Source organism: Falco cherrug, chromosome 6, assembly GCF_023634085.1.
Source record: "Falco cherrug isolate bFalChe1 chromosome 6, bFalChe1.pri, whole genome shotgun sequence".
Lineage (NCBI taxonomy): Eukaryota > Metazoa > Chordata > Aves > Falconiformes > Falconidae > Falco > Falco cherrug.
The window spans coordinates 90,445,105-90,462,876 of record NC_073702.1 but is presented as its reverse complement, the minus strand read 5'-3'; the positions used below and the strand labels follow the sequence as shown (position 1 = coordinate 90,462,876).

General features: G+C 51.8%; 1 protein-coding gene across 14 annotated transcripts in view; it reads left to right on the top strand.

The window, feature by feature from the left end:
* Positions 1-17,772, top strand: part of CHGB (chromogranin B) — a 112,065-nt gene that overhangs the window by 89,700 nt on the left and 4,593 nt on the right. For 13 of the 14 annotated variants that reach the window (XM_055713205.1, XM_055713213.1, XM_055713208.1 and 10 more), the window contains 2 exons: positions 15,755-15,798; positions 17,287-17,380. In XM_055713205.1, the coding sequence (XP_055569180.1) occupies positions 15,755-15,798; positions 17,287-17,380 (138 nt within the window). Of the gene's footprint in view, positions 1-11,685; positions 11,911-15,754; positions 15,799-17,286; positions 17,381-17,772 lie in introns of those variants that run through there. The other variant, XM_055713217.1, reaches the window with a different exon arrangement.

Here is a 17,772-nt window from a genome sequence, read left to right as displayed (position 1 = left end):
TGCACGCTCTGGACAAGGTGGGATTGCAGGTTGTCCCTTTGTGCAGTGGGAGACATCCCTCTCAGTTGCTGGTTTTCCCATGCTTTAGCCCAGACATCACTTGCTGCTCAGGAGGGCAGGCTGCCTGATCCTAGGGCGGAGCTGCCCCGCGGGGTGATCCCAGGCGCTCTCAGCACCATCCTACCCTCCACTTCCCACCCGCTTCAAGAGCTGTAGGAGGAAATTTCCCCAGCTTTCCCTAAATCATGCAGCTGCGGCCTTGGCAATTTGCACAGAAGGGAGAGAGGGACTCTCTGATTCCTGTTACGAATGCTGCGTACCTGCAAGTCGTATTTGTTTCCTCCCTTTTGCAGTGACCCTGCCTGAAGCAGTGAAGGTGTTCCCTCCATCCGCCTCCCCTCCATCTCCTGGAGTGAGCCCCCGCAGCTGTGTGCCCTGCCCCATCCCAGGGCTGTTCCCAGGAAGCTTTGGGCTTCCGATGAGCCCGTTGTCACCTCTGTTCATCCCCCTGTGCACTCTGGTGGTAAATGGAGGCTGCTTTTGCAAAGGCATTCGGTGCCTTCCACTGCAGAGCAAATCCAAGGGTTTTTTTCCTTTTGCTCATTCGAGGAAGTGTCCTGGCTCACAGCAGAGGAGCAGCACCCTGAGCCTGGGTTAGGACAACACCTAAAACCCACAACACCCTTCAGGGCTGTGGGTGTACAAGATTCCACAAGACCTCCAAGTGAGATGTGTTAGTGATGTCAAAGATGGGGAATAACATCAGCCCCATAGGGTATGACAAGCAAGGCCAAAACTGATCTGTCATTACCAAGCAGGAGGGACACGGAGCATGGTGAGGGCTCCACAGCCAGTGCCTGAGTGGCTTCCCTGCCGTGCAGCCCAGGTCCAGTGCCCACCCCAGGTCCGTTGGAGGTATGTGCAGTTTGGCTGGGGTATTTTCCAGCTGAGCTGGACCAGCGTCCTTCGGTGTCCCAGAGGAGTGAGTCGGGCTGCTGCAGGCACAAAGCCCCTGCCTGAGGGCTCCAGCTGCCTGGGTTGCCTTGGGGCTCATCCTCAGACTCGGTCTGGCAGGCAGTGAGCGCTGCCTCTCTGTGCCCAGGACGAACCTTACATAAATGCCTGATCGAAACTATTCTGTCATCCTTGATGAATCCTCCTGCTATTAAGTCGCTCCCCACTTTCCTCGGCTTGGAGCTCCTCCAGGATATTTGGTATCGATGGCCTCGCCGATGCCTACTCTGACAGAATTTTTATTTTCCCTCCCACGCAGCTGCTAGTGGGAGGCTCTGATTCATGCCAATGACCTGCCCGATCCTGGAGCCGAAAGGCAGCCAGGGAGAGAGCTGAGCTCCTGCAACAGGCAGGTGCCGGAGCAGATCCTCAGCAGGCGTCAATGAAGTAGCTCCCAGCCTGTGAATGGAGCTGGGGCCATTTACACCAGCGGAGGATCTTTCCCCAGGAGTTTGAGGTATGCGTGGGTACTTTGGGACATATGGTTGCTAAACTCAGTTTAAACAGGCAGTATACATCCTATATAAATGTGTCTCTTTCATTATTGAGTGTAGGTGATTTTCTGTGGGGCATATGTTTTACCACAACACAAAAGTTCATTTTAAAAATACCTTGTTCTGTAGGCTTTCCCTAATGACTATTTTTCCCCACACATCTATTAGCCAACAACATATGCCAGCATTTCTTCCTTAAAAGTAAAAACTGGCACATAGCACACAGAGCATGAAATAATAAGATGTGATTAAGACAGTAGCTGGAGCTAACCAAAGCCAGAAAAACTCATGGCTGAAAGGTCAAACCTTTATTTAAATTGCCTTTGCAGTGGCCTGTTTATTTGCAGGTGCTGTGAATTAAGAGGGAAAGTCTTGTAATAAAAAAAACATCTGGCATGGAAAATCTCACCTCAGTTCAAGCTGAACAAAGTTTCACTTGCATGAGAAGGGAGGTCCATGTAATGGGAAGTGTCAGTCAACCTCGGGGCAGGTAACACTATCCAGCGTTACCTGCAATGACGGCATTTCTAGGTAAGGCCAGTACTTGGGCCAGGAATGCTGCTGAAGGGGTGCTAAAGTCAGCACCTCCCACCAGGGAAACGGGAGGACTCTGTGACTGAAGGTGCTGAGGTGGGGATCAGTGCTATGCCCTGCAACACGTTTTCAATGTGACCTTCACCAGCTGGTTTGTTCTGAGTTCCCAGCAGCTTGTTGTGAGTGTCTGAGAGCTTTGAAGGAGGAGTGAGAGGACAGGGCATTTACACCCACATTTTGTATAACAGCAGCTCCCCTAAAAAGGCTGCAGTTAGAAGTTGAAATAATATGGTTTTGTGTCCGGTCCAGGCACCCTAGTTTTAGGAAGCAACTCGGCATGTGCTGTGTGAGGCTGGCTTGTTTTTGCGTCCTTGTCCCCTCCTCCTGCCTGGGTCTAGCGGTTCCCTGAGGGAGCATCACTGCTCTGGGCATGGCCTGGGGGCCAAGAGAGTCAGCTGAAGAAGAGCACAGCTGAGGGCAGCCGTGGGATAACTGCCTACGTGCTCTCAGAGTGCTTCTTCCCTCCATGGGATGGCTGGATCTATAGGGGAGTTGCTTTCGTTTGTATTTTGGGGTGGCTTTTTTTGTGATCTGAGTTTTGGGGCCTTAGTTTTGAGATGTGTTGGTGCTGGAAGCAGAAAGAGGTGCCCACGAGATGAGTACCACATGGGGCAACAAGAAACGCGTGTGTGTAGCCAAGTCCCATGTCTGAGTTTTTGTCTCCATGAGTGTTAAAGCTGGTTGTCTGGTGTTCAGGAATAAACCTGTTGCACATGAATTATTGAGGGGAAGAAAAAAAAAAGTATCTTCTGGGGTAAGGAAACAGGCTGTGGCTAAAGGCAATTTTGAAGGCTGGAGGGGGTCTCTACAGGCAGCAGTGGATGAGGCTGGAGATGCAGTGGTGTGCTGGGCAAGGGTCAGACTGATTTCTGGACCCCTTCCTCCTCTTGCCACTACCATGGGGTGCCTCTCTGGTGCTAGTGCTTGATGAGAGGAGATGGCATCAGCGCCTGGACTGCCACAGGGAGAAAGAAGTGAAGTTGATTAAGCACAGACTTGTTGTTCAGCACTTGAATGCAGCAGGCACCCTCGACAGCCCTGGTCCCAGGTCGTCCCCAGAGCTACTCAGCCTGGGTGGGCCAGTCACCCAGCCAGCACCGGGTGCTCCTAACCTCGAATGGAGGTGTCCTCTTAACTTTGCTCCCAGTGTCAGTTTGCCACACCTGACCCATTTGAGCTGAAATATCCCCCCTGAGGTAGCCACCCCACATGGGTGTGCGTGGAGGAAGAAGTGTGCAGGAACTGCCTCTTCCCAGAGCCAGGCCAGGAGACTTTACAGGCTCAGAACGCTCAGTGCGCCTTACATGAGAGCTGGCAAAGCCACCCGCTATGGCTCGCTCTTCCCCACATCCAGGGTAGCAGAGTGTCTTTCAGGGTCGCTTTTTCTGCTTTTCCCTTTTGCATCACCTCTCCACCCCCAGGGTTACAGCTGGATGCTGGGCTTTCTCAGCCTTTCAAATGTCACGTGGAATGGCTGGGCTGCGTCCCCCCCAAGGGCCTCCTGTCTGAGTGTGGCCAGCACCAGCTGCCAGCAGGAAGGCTGAGGAAACCCTGGGGCATCACCTAAAGCCGAGGAACGGGGCCAAGCCCAAGGGAGCAGGCATGGCCACTTGTTGGAAATCCAGAGTGACTGTGCCAAAGAGAACGTCCCACACGTGCATTTTCAAGGAACAGGTCTGAAGACAAGTTAGTGCAGCATCGAAGGTGCTAAGGACCCCAGGGAGGCCCCCTTCCCATGGGAGCCTGGCTCCCAGCTGGTCGAGGCCACCTTTGCAAGGTCTGGAGAGGGAAGTAGTGGCAGGTTCCTGCGTTAGTACCCCTTAGGTAATGGGTCACAAGTCTTGGCATCTGCTGGCTTCCACCTTGCAAGGACATTTAATCTTGAAACAGATTTTTTCTATATTCCCTGGCAGGCTGCGTGCTGGCTTTACATCCCTGGCAGGGGGCCTGCAGAACATTGCAAAAGTTTTTGGCTGGAAAGCTGCAGAGGCATATGTGAGAGATGGGATTTTGAACGTCAGCAAAGATGCCCATTGCGCTCTGCCTGGTCCTGCCCACAGGCTGCCAGGTGCCAGCTGCAGCGAGCCTCCGCTGCTTGCAGTAGGTGCTGCTCCTTGAAAATTGGGGCTTTTCCAGGGAGCGCAACAGGAACCCAATATCTGTTCTTTGGCAGCCACAAAGTCATAAGCTTCTCATCAAGACCAGCTAGATGGATGGGATGGTGAATGAGCACCAGGCAGTGCGGAGGTGAGTTTCTACCAGACCGTGCTCCTGTATCTGACCTGGGAGGGAGCTTTGGAGAAGGGGCAGAGCCGCAGGGCCATGGGACCCGGGTATAGCATCTGCGCTTGGAGCTCTGGTATGCCAGCGCTGCCTGGCTTGTTTGTACAGCAGTGGCAAAGCCAGAAGGTTTGTGACCATCTGTGTTTGAAGAGGACCTAAATTGTTACTGGCAGGTGGATAGAGAAGTGACACACATTAATGCCTCCCTGACAGAAAGACAAGTCAGTCAGCTCACATCCATCCTGCCAGCCCGTCACTCAGCACTTGTCCTGTCAGCCAGCCAGTACTTCCACAGCTCCAAATTGTGCCATGCCCAACCAGAGTGGTTGGGACAAGAGGGAGGTAGGTGGGGACATGGCACTGGAGCAGGTGGATGGCCAGGCTGGGATGCAGGAGCAAGCTGGGACCCCTGGGGAGAAAGAAGACACATTTAAAATCCTGGAATTCATGTGTCATTAATTCTGTCTCTTGCAGAATAGCCCTTCTACTCTGAAAAGATTCCGATTAACCTTGAGAGGATGCTTTCTTGGTTATTGCAGGGTTGGAGGGAAGGTTTACGTTGCATTTGAAAGCCTTCACTTTGGGGAGCCAAGCTCCAGGCATTCCTCCTGCAAGGGGAAGTGGCTACTGCCACTTGACTTGCAGAGCCACTGTCTGCTGGGCTTTTTCCCACTGATCGCTGTCACTGACTTTACGTATTATAGTCACTGCTATTCCAGAGCCAGGGTGGATTGATGTCCTGGCCGGTGTGCTGCTGTGGCAGGGTGGGTGGCGTGTTAAACAACAGGTCACCACTGAAATGCAGTTCCTCTGCTTCCTCTGCCTTGCTGTCAGGGCGTGTTATCTGAGATCCCTGGAGTCATAAAGGAGATGAGACTGGAAAAAAATCAGAAGTGGAAGGATGGTGGTGTCCAGTGAACCAGGAGGGTTGTGTGTGAGGAAGGCAATGTCACTGGCAAAGACCCCGCCTTGTCTGCATGACATTTTGCAGAGGAATTATAACTATAATTTCCTCTGGAAAATTGTCCCTGCATCACAAATCCAGGTAGTTACTATCTTACCCAGGAGGGAATGCCTGAAAACTCACACGTCTATGGCAAAGCTGAAAATGACAGGCCAGGGATGTGCTCTCTGGTCCTGGCTCTCAGCTGGTGTCATTTAGATGTAGCCTCTGAAGTCGATAGAACTAGACAAATTTACACTGACAGAAGTATCTGCCAGGTATTTTCAGTTCCCAAGGCTGCCTTTAAACCTAAGCCTCTTAAGCCTTTTTTATAAGCACACAGCATTTCACAAAGAGCGCCTACAATCTTACAATCAGGGTACGCAAAAGAAAAAAAGGATTTTCTAGTGGGAAGAGATCTTAGCAAAAACTCCTCTTGCATTTTGCAGGTTTTGCTCTCTCTTTTATAGGGTCTTTTTGCAGCTGGGTTTCTGTCTTTAGGGTCAGTGGTGATTGAAAAGAGGTGATTGAAAATTTCTTTGGTGATTCCTTCTGCTGTGTGAGTACTGGTGTCATGAAATAGATCTTTCAGCACTGTGCTTTCAGCCTGGCGTTATGTGCAAGGGCATAATGGGATTTTTTTTTCAGTACGTAAGTCCTTCAGCAATAAAAAGTTTCTTTTGAAATCGTTAGTCTGTTGCAGAAATCTATATATTTTTATCTTACAGAATTGAAATTTGCCCCTGAAATTTCCATGATACTATCAACCATAGAACAATATTGTTCTTACCAAACAGTACCCTTGCTGAGAGTCAAAGAGCTATAAATATTTAAAGAAATTAATTACTAAGCCAGACTAGTGCCCCAGTCTGTAAATATTAAATGGAACATACGTGGTTGACAAAATGCAGGCAGAAACACTGAATGGGGCCATTTCATTGCCCAAATTAAATTATTTGCAGTGTAAAGGCAACTGTAAAAGTCATTTTTGCTTAATGACAAGCAGCACTCAAAATACGAGGGCTTAAGTCAGCATTTTGCTGCTGAAAGAAATTTCCATCCTGTTTTACAGTCTACTGCACAAGCCCCAAGCGTCTTCACCAGTGAGGCTACCAGTGTGTGGTTAATTGCTTACTTAAAAAATACTTAATGTTAGGGGGGGTAGGCAGGCGTTGTTTTGGGGGCAGGGGTGTGTGGTGGTGGTGGTCGGGGTTTTTGTTGTTGTTGGTTTCAGTTTGGCTATTTTGGGGGAGCCCAGGTGCTGGAAGGTGAGATGCCCCATAGCTCTCTGGGCATCTGCTGCCTGGGAGCTCCAGTCTGCAGTGACACCGAGCATCCAAAAGCCGGGCCAGAGAGCTGTGCTGGCAGCTTTCGGGGCTGCATTGTCCAGGACTCCTCTGTGGTGAGGAGGGTGTTGGGGTGGCTGTTACTTACCCCCTTGCAGAGGAGGTGTCTGGGGCTGCGGAGGTTGCTCCTGTTGTCAGCAAGGCAATTCTGTTACAGCTGAGCCTAGGAGAGGATTCAGTCACAGCCAAATTCATAAAGCCATGAGTAATCATGTAGGGGCTTTCTGAGCTCCCCTGGATCCAAAGCTGTGTTTTAGCTTGATGATCAGTTCATCTGCAGTGGCAGGTTTTGACTGGGACTCCAGCTCTGACAGCAAATCAGGAATCTATACCAAGGCAAGAAGTGGCAGCACAGGTAAAATGAAGAGATTTGTGACTAAAATTCCCGGTGGTACAACAGTATTAGGCAAATTCTTTCTCTTGTAGGAGAGCGGGCAACGCGCATGTTGTTTTACATCAATGTCACTTTTCCGTGGATGCCATACCGGTGTAATTGCAAGAGCTAAGTTGCATCTGCTGCCTGGAGCAAGCAATGTCGGTGAGCTGCTGTCAGGGAAGGACGTAGGAAATGGCACTGGTTTTCAGTGCTAATCGTGCTGACAGCGCAGTATGGAAAAATTGTCCTTTGTTCTGTAGGGCCCAAAGTCTGCTTTTTATTTATCTATTTATTTTCATATTGCAGCACAATCTAGTTTTCTCGAGTCGGGAGGGAGATAGGTGTGTATGTGAGTGGCATATGTGAAGACATTCATGTGGAAAACCTGGGATGTCAGGGAAGTGGTTGTGTTCAGACTCGGTCTTCTTTCTCATACCTTTGTTTTGAGCTTGGCTTGGGTTTGGGCTTTTTTTTCGTTCTGGTGATACCTTTACAGCTTCTGATGCCTGTGAATGTATCCAGAGGCCCTGAAGATTTGTGTCAGCTGGCATAAGGCTTTTTCCAGAATACCACAGCAGAGTCTGTACATATAATTTTAGTATCCCTTAACAGTTATGACATGTCTTCTAGGCACATTTTAAACCTCTTTTAAGTTTGGCCGTATAAAATTTGCCTTATTTCTGTGGTATAGGTACAATAACTGAAGAGCTGGAGCTAGAAGGATCCTGCACAAAAGAGGGTTACAAGTGAGCAAAATCTGCTGTTTCTAAAGACTGAGAAAGACAATTTAAACAGAGTCGAACCAAACTTTTAAGGTTCTCTTGTTTCTGGAGCAGAAATATCCTATCCTGTAGATTCTTTAGGTTTTATTTGAAGAAAGTCTTTGAGACTAAAGATTAGCAGTTGTTTTCTAGCAGTTGTTTCCGTACTGCCCAAGAGCACATGGCATGAACAAAACCCTAGTGTGTGAGGAACTACATAAATAGAAAAAGGAAAAAAAAGATATTGCCCAAACTACAGAAATTACATGTCTGTACCACACAGGGTCTCTTCACAGCTCCTCTGTCTCTCGGCTGGAGCTCAGTTTGCCAGGCAGGTCATTGATACCATGCACTAAGGCCACAGGCAGTGACAGGTGTGTTTAACTTTCAGGGGGAAAATATTTCAGTGGAGGCAAAAGATGTGCATTTTTAGCTTTAAACTGGAAGCTGGTTATTGTATAAATACAGAATTAGGTGTTTTTATATCTCGGTGCATTCAGGTGATTTGCATCCCTTGGACTCAGTTCTCCTATGAGGGTGCATTTTTTGTCACTGTTGGGTTTCAGATGACAGAGAAGCTAAACCAAAATGTGCAGGCTGACCACCCATTACACGTAACAGCCTGTATCAGCCCCCTCTGCCCAAGCACAGGCTGCTGCAAGGGGTGCTTAGAAGCGTTTTGGCTTAGCGGTATCATTTCATCTCCCATGGGTTCAGCGTAAGCTGACACTGTTCCTGATCCCTCTGTCCCTGCTCTTTGTCAGACGCTGCCGTAGCTCAACAAGCAAGCTCCGTACGTCAGCATCACTGCAGGTGCCTGGTACAGGACAAACAGTCTTTGCCCAATAAGAAGGAGGAGGCCTGAGTGTGGTCCTGGCTGCCACCTCCCACAGAGGCTTTGGCTGGAGGCGTGCAAAGATTTTGGGGTGTATACGGGCATATGGGGTCTGAAGGGTTGTCCCTTCTGCTTTGCCAGGCCCCTGGTCTGGACAGTGCAGATGAGATCCAGCTGGGCACTGGCCTGTTCCCTCTCCGGTGGATATGTCTGATGCATTTTTAAACTCCTCTGAAGTCCATCACCATACGAACAAAGAAGCGAGCCATGCACCTGATCCTGCCTCACTGTAGAGCTTCTAAGATGATAATTGAATTCCTGGGGCATGGTTCAACTACACGTTGCACCACCTCTGAGCCACTCTAATGGTATTAGTGAGCAATGTGTGTGTATCTATACATACATATGGTAGTGTATAATGGCAGCAGAGCCTAAACATCTGTGCAATTCCGTTATTCATTATGTTGCAACCAGCACTGCATATGTGTAAGACCTCTGAAAGGATTTTTGCTGCCATTACTGAAGCTGCATTGATGGTGTCCCTTGAGGCTTTTCAGATTTGATTGGTGTTTTTTGCCAAATCCATTCCCTTAGCACCTTCTGAATGAAGGAGATGAGTTTGTTCATGAAATGGGCTGCAGGATTTTCATTCCATGAAAACTAATTGACATCCAAGAATGAAGATAATCCCACTAGCATGTCTAATTAGAGGAGAGCAATCCTCATGTTCCCTCAGCAGTCTCCTCTCAATTTAGAAGGAGCCCAGACACAGAAACTCACTTGTCATCATTTAAAGTTCTAGCTTCTAGCATGAGCGAAACATGTATTTTTTTTAAAGCATTTGTATTTGAGAGAATCCAGCAGGATAAATACTGTTTATTCATAGAGTGATAGATTGTCACAACATTATGAGGCGTGTGATCACTGCAGTCAAAGTTCTGACACATCTGAGATGGGAGGTTGGGGTGTCCCACTCACAACCGACGGAGGGAAATATGCCACTGCCTGCTCTAAGCCTGACAATGCAGCCACATCTCTTTCCTAATCTGCGAGGAAGTTGGTGCCAGCTGATACCTGGCTGTAAAAGTCTGTCTAAGGCAATGTTGTTTTGAAAATACAGGCTGACTTCATTAACTGTGGGCAAGGTGCTTGGATTCTCTCTGCCTGGTTTTCCAGCACTAGCAGAAACGTCTGTGGGATCATGTTTTGAAATCATACCCTTGGGTGCTGAAGGTGGAATTAGATATCCTCCATCCAGTTCTGTCCTTGCTCCTGTCACGGACCTCTTGGGTGACCTCCTGCAAAACTTGCAGATCTCTGTAACCTCAATTCTGACCAAGTCTGAAGGCACTAACATGTACTCCCGTGTAGAGCCTGACCTAACGGATGGCAAAACATGCCCCAGCAGTGCTTTAACATCTCTTCTTATCAACGGCAAATTCAGGACTTCTTGATTCTTTAGGATCAGCCTAGACAATGCTGAGGTGAGGGAATGTTTCAGAGAAATCCTACAAGTCAAATACAAATAAACCAGCTAGCACAGGGAAAACAGCTGTGAAGCCGCAGTGATAGCTGCTGCGGTGCAAGGGATGGATTAGAAGCCACGTGAGGCAGGGGTGTGGAACTGCTTCATCTCAGCTGTCCTGCAGCGAGGCAGCTTCTGCAGCGGTGGTTGTACCAACTATCAACAGGACTTGTGCGGTGCAGGTACTTGGTGCGAGTACCTCATAGATACTAAAATAGCTGGCAGTTTTTCTTCATCTTTGTGTAACTTTCTCCTTTTGACTTCCTGTCCAAGGTAAGTATAGCCAAGCAAATGCTGGAGTAGAGCAGTTACAGAGTGTGTAACAGTTACACAGGGTGTAGCACGCACAGTGCGCTATTTATGCACCTGGGGAAGCAGAGAAGGCAAATATTTCACTGAGAATTCTTTCTCACGAGCAGCTGAGGAGGTTGAGGCCGGGCTGAATCCTCACACAGACAGGGGAGGACATGGGAGCCTTGGAGGCAGCGAGATACTTCATAGTTTTTTGAGTCGGGGTCTGGGCTTGCCCAGTCAAGGCTGGCGATTGCCACAGAAGGATCTGCCCGAGGAGATGGGGCTTGCACAGGCAGCAGGGGAACGGCGCGCAGGAGCAGGAGGCTGAGGGAGCAGTGGGGGTGTTGCAGCGTTTATTTGCTTTTCTTGGTGCCCAGTTAACTGGGTTCTGTTATTTTGCAGAAACCCTAATCCGAGCCCGGGGTGAGCAGGGGTGTCTGGCCTTGCCTCCTGGAGTTCCTGTCTCCTGGAAGGAGCTCCCAGCGGAGCTGACCTTCCCGGCTTGCTTGATGCACAGCTGCGGCTGCCAGTGAGTTTTCCTGGCACGTGGCGTCCTTGTGTCCCGTGTGGTGTGTTGAAGGGCTGTACGGTTCTAGCAGCTCGGCGTTGTTAATGCACAGCGTAACGGCCCAGAGCGATGTACAGCTCCACCGGCCTCCGCGGGCAGGGCGGTTAGACGGGCACCTGCTCAGCGCCGAGCGAACGGGAGCGAACAGACAGCTGGAGATGGGCCTCTGGGTGCTGCCGAAAGGAAGCGCAAGAGGAGCCCGGGTGTTACAGCTGCTTGGCCCTGCGGGGGGCTGGGGGGGCGCGGGGGGCTGCACGGGAGCCGGGGGCTGCGCTTTGCAGCCATCGCGGCCCGGCCGGGCCGGGGGGCTGCGCACCGAAAGGCTGCGGGACTTGTCCCGTCGGTGAGCGCTGCCCCCCGCTGCCTCCCCGCCCGCCCCAGCTCTGCCTGCGGCGGAGATGCCGGGAGCGGCGGTTTCCCCGGGCGGGGGGGGCGCCCCGTGCCCCTCGCCCCTCGCCCGCCGGGTACCACCGGCGCGGGGGCGCTGGGGGTGGCGCTGCTGTGAGCGCGGGGGCACAGCCCGCAGGAGAGGCGGCGGCACCGGGGGGCTGCGGCCAGGGGCTGCACGGGGGCGGCCCCACCTCCCCGGCAGGCGGCGGGGGGCGACGCGGTGGCTGCCGAGGGCGGGGAGCCGGGGGCGCCTGGCCCGGCCTGGCGGGGGGGGAGCGGGCGGGGGCGGCGCCGCCCCCGGGGGCTCGCGGTGACGCAGCTCCCGGCGGGGCCCCCCGCCCGGCTCCTCCGCCCCCGCGCCCCCTTTAAGTAGCGGCGAGCCGAGCCGCCGCGCCGAGCCGAGCCGCGCCGAGCCGCGCCGAGCCGAGCGGAGCGGGCATGGGGCCGCTGGCGCTGCTCGGCCTCCTGGGGGCCGCCGCCCTGGCAGGTGAGCGGGGGCGCGGGCCCGGGGGGAGGCGGCGCGGAGCCCCCTCGGCGCCCGGCCCGGCCTCCCGCGAGGGGAAGGCGGGTGAGCAGCCCCGCGGGGCGGGGGCTCGGGGGGCTTTGCCTGCTGGACCCCGCTGCCGGAGGGTGACGCCACCGGCGGGGGTATGACGTCATGCCCAGCCCGCCCTGCGTCACCGCGGGGTCGCCCCTGCGGGCGGGGGGGCAGCCGGGCCGGGGGCGCCGCTCGGAGCGGTCCCCGCTGCCACCGGGCTGGGCGGCCGCTGCCCCCGTGTCCCCCGGCGGTCCCTGCCCGCGGCGCGGCCGGGCGGGCGCGGAGCTGCCCCGGGGACCGCGGGGACCGGCAAGTGGCAGCTCCGCACCCTTGACTAACGGGGGGGGGGGGGGTGGCGTGCGGCATTAAATATGAAAACCACGCTGTGAGATGAAGGTGAAGCACACCAGGATGAGGTGGTGGCTTGGCTCCGTAGCTTTTCGTGCTGCTGCAGCGTTTCCTGGAGGACCCGGTGCCGTTCTGGGTGAGCGGTTGGGCGCTGGGTGCGGTAGCGGAGCTCTCCGCATGGAACCGCTCCCGGGACTCGTACGGAAACTCCGCGGTGCTTTGGGAGCCGTCAGGTGCCTGAGGGGAGAGCGGGAGATGGGGGGAAAGACCCCAGCCCGGAGGCGCTCACCAGGCTTATCCCAGAGACCCCATGGGGATTTCTTACCAAACACTTGTACCGGTTTGTGCCGTCAGACGGGTCAGGTATCTCTTACGTCCCTTTCGGCTATCTTCCTGCCGCGTGTCAGCCAGAATCAATGAACTAAGGAGTTTGTTTGGGGCAGGGAATCAGTGCAACGTTAACTTCAAGAACTTTCTAGTGCTCCTTCTGCAAATCAATATGCCAGAGTTTCTGTGATCTTTCCTGGGAAGGGTTTTTGCTGACATTTTGATGAGCAGTGGCACTGCACTGAGTCATCGGCATTAACGAAACAAAGCCGTGTGGGGATTTTGTCAGGGACGCACCAAAAGATCTGTCCCAATCTTGGAGATGCAAGCAAAAGCCGTGTGAGTTTGTCCTGTGTTTCTCATCCTTTTTTGTGATCTTCCATCAGTTCTCAGAATTTCTGCAGAATCAAACAGCCTGATCCTAACTGCCTGGGCAGATTTGGCTCAGGAGGGGGAAGCAGACCCAGGGCTTTGCTTTACTTCGTGGGGCTGAGGGCTGGATTTTCTGCACGGGTGGGGGGAGGATTTCCACCTTGGTGTGTGCTCTGACTTCATCTCTGCTGTGAAACCCTGCAGTTGTGTCCCCACATGCCCAGTGGGTGGGTGCCCTGCTGCCCGGTGCCGGGTGATGGCTTTAGCCCTCCTGAGCACATGTGGAGAGGAAGGCAGAGGTGCTGGCCAGCCACCTCCAGCTGGCCGGTGGCCCCGAGGGAGCTCTTGCCAGCTGGCACAGGCTAGCGCTGCCAGCACCCGTGTGAAGTGGGGCACGCTGGCTCCCCACGGCCTCCCTGTCTCGGCTCTGGCAGAGCAGCTGCCTCAATGTATTATTTCAGGCTCTGGGGTAGACTGGGTACTCATTTTGTGCCTCCGAGCAGGTTAATGCGACGTATGTCCAATACCGTTTGCTGCTTCTGACATTGTTATGATAGGCTAATGCTTACTCTTTGTGCATGTCAGCTTTCCTCGTTAACCAAGTGCTTGCTTGGTCATTAATCTACCTGTAAATCTTCTTAGAGAGGTGGGAGCTGTTTCATGACAGGGCAAAGGCAGGGAGCACAACCTGACTTTGTTTCTGCACCACTGACATACCGCTCGAGGCAGCCTGAAGTTGGCATCTCTAATAGCAAAAGAATGTTCAGAAGTTTGTTCTGTGCTTTATCACATCAGCTGGGTGTAACTCACAGGAGATGTGTTGTGGCAGCATCACTGAAAGGACAAAAGCAGATGTTTGCCCTTGTGCGTGTCGTGATTTCTCACGGGCTGGAGGAGAGGAGCCTCGTCAGGAAGAGGCAATGAAGCGGGTCATCCCCTCCGCTTACCTCTGAGCGCGGACTGCGAGCCGCTCCTGCCGCAAGAGCAGCAGCTCCAGCCCCTGTGGGGTTGGGAGAACTTTTTTAATAGAAGGGACTTCGCTGCCAGTCTCCTGCCCCCACGTGTACGCACATCCTCATCCTCCATGCTCAGATGGAGGATGCAGTCAGGTTAGACTGCAGCGGCGTCAGCACTGTGCAGCGTGGTAATTATTTGCATACTAGGTTAGTAAATAAAGTGTCCTAAAGCCTGGCTCAGCGCTGAGCGCGAGATGGGGGAGCGGTTGGCTCTATGTAGCACCATCTCCCACACACACCACCTGGCGTTCTGGGGAAGCGGTGGGGTAGGGGTGTAGCGCTATTTTAGGGGAATCCCTTCTGTGCTACCCTCGTGTGGGTTCCCTTCGCTGATCGCAGTTGTATACGCAGAGAGGAGACGGGGGCTGGAGAAGCACATCCCTACATACGCGTTTGGGGGAGCAAAGCTAGAGGATAGCAGAAATACCAGAATAGTTACTGCATCGCGTTCAGTTATTACACACAGTCAGTGCTCGAGGGGGTGGCTGCTTCCTCTGAAGACACGGAGAAGGGTTTTACCGCTTTCAGTAGCGTGAGGCCACCTGCTCCTGGCTGCTTTGCAGGAACCTTCCTTGGGGCAGCATTAAGTTTTCCTGACGCTGTCAGGTAAACTGACGCCCTTCTCTGTAATCTGCTTTGTGTTCGTCTGTTACAGATCCCTCCCTGTCCCAGGCAAGCCGTACTGCAGAGGGGGTGATAGGTCTAAGGGGATTTAAGACTATCCTGACTTGTGCAAGAGCTTCGGAGCTGCACCTCAAGCTGTGTGTTTGTGTGTGGTGATTATATACCGTGCGGACAGTCTGTGAAGCCACGACACAGTAAGCCTTGCTTCTCGCGCTCGTGTGTGGCTGGCAGACTTGCTTCACTTCACTTCTGCAGTTCTCAAGGTGGATGAGAATTGACACAGTTTATTAATAATGCACAGCAGCCAAGCTTATTAACCAGCTGGAGACATACTGCAGCAGTGATGGCAAAACAAAGCAGCATGGGGGGCTCATGTGCAACAGTTTCTTTCCAAAAGCAAATGCCTTTGGCCAGGTACAGTACAACTGGTGCAAGGAGGTGTTAATTACCCTGTGCGTCCTCAGCATGGAGAGGGAGGGAGAGAGACGGGTTGTGCTGCTTCATTCCGGAGCAGTGTTTTCCACTAGGATTTGACTTTTTTGCTTATTTCTTGGGGTGATAATGGACCACTCAGTGAATGGAAGTTTTCCTGTCCCTTCTGGCTCTGTCCTTCCCTCCAGGAGCCGCCTCCTATCCAAGTGAGGCACAGTTTCTCCAGCAGAATTGGGACAGTAGTTGCTTTAAAGCCTTGAAGAACGGTCTCCTGCTGGGGAGGTGGTGGTGGAGCCCCTGGAGCCCCTTGCAGAAGCCAAAAGGTTCTTGGGGTACATGTAAGCCTAGCTTGTTTCCAGTGGGTTTTTTACCACCAAACAGGTGCAACTAAATGAAGACCTGACTTGCAGGTCTTGGAATTCAAGTGTTGCTTTCTGGGTTTTGGTGTGTATTCTTGTTGTGCTAGAAATGTCAACATGCCTCTTCTCGTGCTAGGCTGTAACTTCACGTTGCTTTTCCATCCTGAATTAGAGAAGCTGTAATGCAAAATGTGTCTGGTTTACTGACCTGCCAACCCAAACCCCAAGCCATCTCATCAAACCAATTTGACTGAGGCCTCCTGTCAGTGATGCTTGTTGCTAGGATGAGTCTGTAGTAATCTGTTTTTCTTCTAGGTGCCAGCGCAGTTCCAGTGGAAAAAGACCATACTGAAGAAGTGGTGAGTAGCTGTATGTCAAAGCAAATGTCAGAAAGTATCTGTCACATGCTTTGCATGTTTTGTTTTTAAACTCTCAGGGCAATCCTTTTTTTTTTCGTAAGGTAGACTCTTAAGAGATCACTGGTGATGTGGAACTCGGAGTCCCTTTAGCTGTCAGAGATACCTGCGTGCACTTTGGTGCATTTGATGAAAACGGAAGCTGGCTTCTTGTGTCAGTGTGGTACTTCTGAAACTCGTATGTTGTACAGCTGCCTGAAAAGTGATCTGAAATATTATTTGATAGTACGTGTTACTGGATGTTAACAAGTGAGATGGCAACTTTGAAGAAAGATGAAATATCTGGTGTTACCAGCTATGTAATGTTCTTTCTAATGCCATCCTCCCATCTGCTTTGGAAAGTGTCTTAACCTGTTTGATTAAATAAATGCCATTGGCTGCTCTCAGCGCCTGTAACCAGACACCAGACTCCCACCACTGGCTGATAATATGATCATTTAGATTAGTAAACACCTGGTAATAACTGAACACAGTTAAAAGACATTCAGCTCTATAAAAGTTTTATTGTCTTCTCTCATCCAGCCACCCAGATTGTCAGCTTGAGACTCTCATACCCCTGACGATCTAAGCCAGGGGTCCTCAAACTCTTTAACCAGGGGGCCGGCGCGGATGCAGTGGCAGGGACTCATCTGCGGCTGCTTGGTTTCCCCCCCAACCCCCGGCGGGGGGGCAGGGGGGGTGTCTGTAAATATGGGGGGCTGGATTGAGGACCCTGGGGGGCTATACCCGGCCTGCGGGCCGTAGTTTGAGGACCCCTGATATAAGCAAGTGCTTAGATCAACCAACAACTTCCAGCACTTGAAAATCACTTGTACAGAAGAGCCACTTTGGTAGCGCTTAGGATTAGAGGTGGTTGTGTGATTTTCCTAAATCATCCATTTCCTCCACTTCCAGAAGGCTATCCAGTTGAATATCAAGCGCTAAAAGAGGCAGGGTTTGCAGCACACGGGCACAAAAAACCAGGGAGCATGTCACTTACAGGGGATATAAAGGCTTTTTGGTTTATTGTTAATCCAGGCAATACTTCCAAACACTTTTTGCAGCATCCTCATTTGGACAGATCCTACAGGATGATCCTCCCCTTTTGAGCGTGTGCTGTGTTCATTATTTTTTGTAGGGTGGTGATATCTCATGTTGTTTGACTCTCCTTTTTCCTGAACAGGGTTCTTAATATTTTAAAATGTACAAAAGGAGCCCGTTACCTATGCAAACAAAAGGGGAGATAAAAAGAGCTAATGACTGTCCTTTTACTGGTATGGGAGTGAGGAGCAATGCACCTGTTGCCCAAATGTACGGGAAATTGGAGCTGGGGATTATGCTAAACTCATAAATACTCGCCTGAACTCTAATCCTAAACTAGTCTTCCTCACTAACTGGGTCAAAAGTAGGATTTTCGGTTTTGCCATGAGAATTTTTTCTCGTTTCTTTTAGGTAACGCGGTGCATAGTGGAAGTTCTGTCCAACGCTCTATCCAAGACAAATGCACCACCAATTAATCCTGAATGTAAAGAAATCCTGAAGAAGAGTAAGTACAACGTTACCTGAAATTGTGAAAGGAATTTGGTAGATGGATGGTCTTGTGCTGGAGCTAGTGAACTGTTACTTCAGCCTGTGTGAAACTGGTGCCTCCAAACTTCCGTGTCAGAATTCCCATGTCCTTCTGTTTAGTTTGTCTTGCTAAAGAGCAAACAGCCTGACCCGGTAACTGGCAGGGATGCAGGCTACACCTGCGGCTCTCTGCTGCAGCCACCTGCAGAGCCCCAGGAGGCTGGGCAAGCTCTGCAGGTAGCCTGAGAGGTCAGCAAACGCGACCGGGCTCGGACCACATGCCAAATGCATCCCAGAGGGTAGGAACTGGCTTCAAATAACCGCCACTTAAATCAACAAGGCTCCCGAACCTGGTGGCAGCTGAGTCCA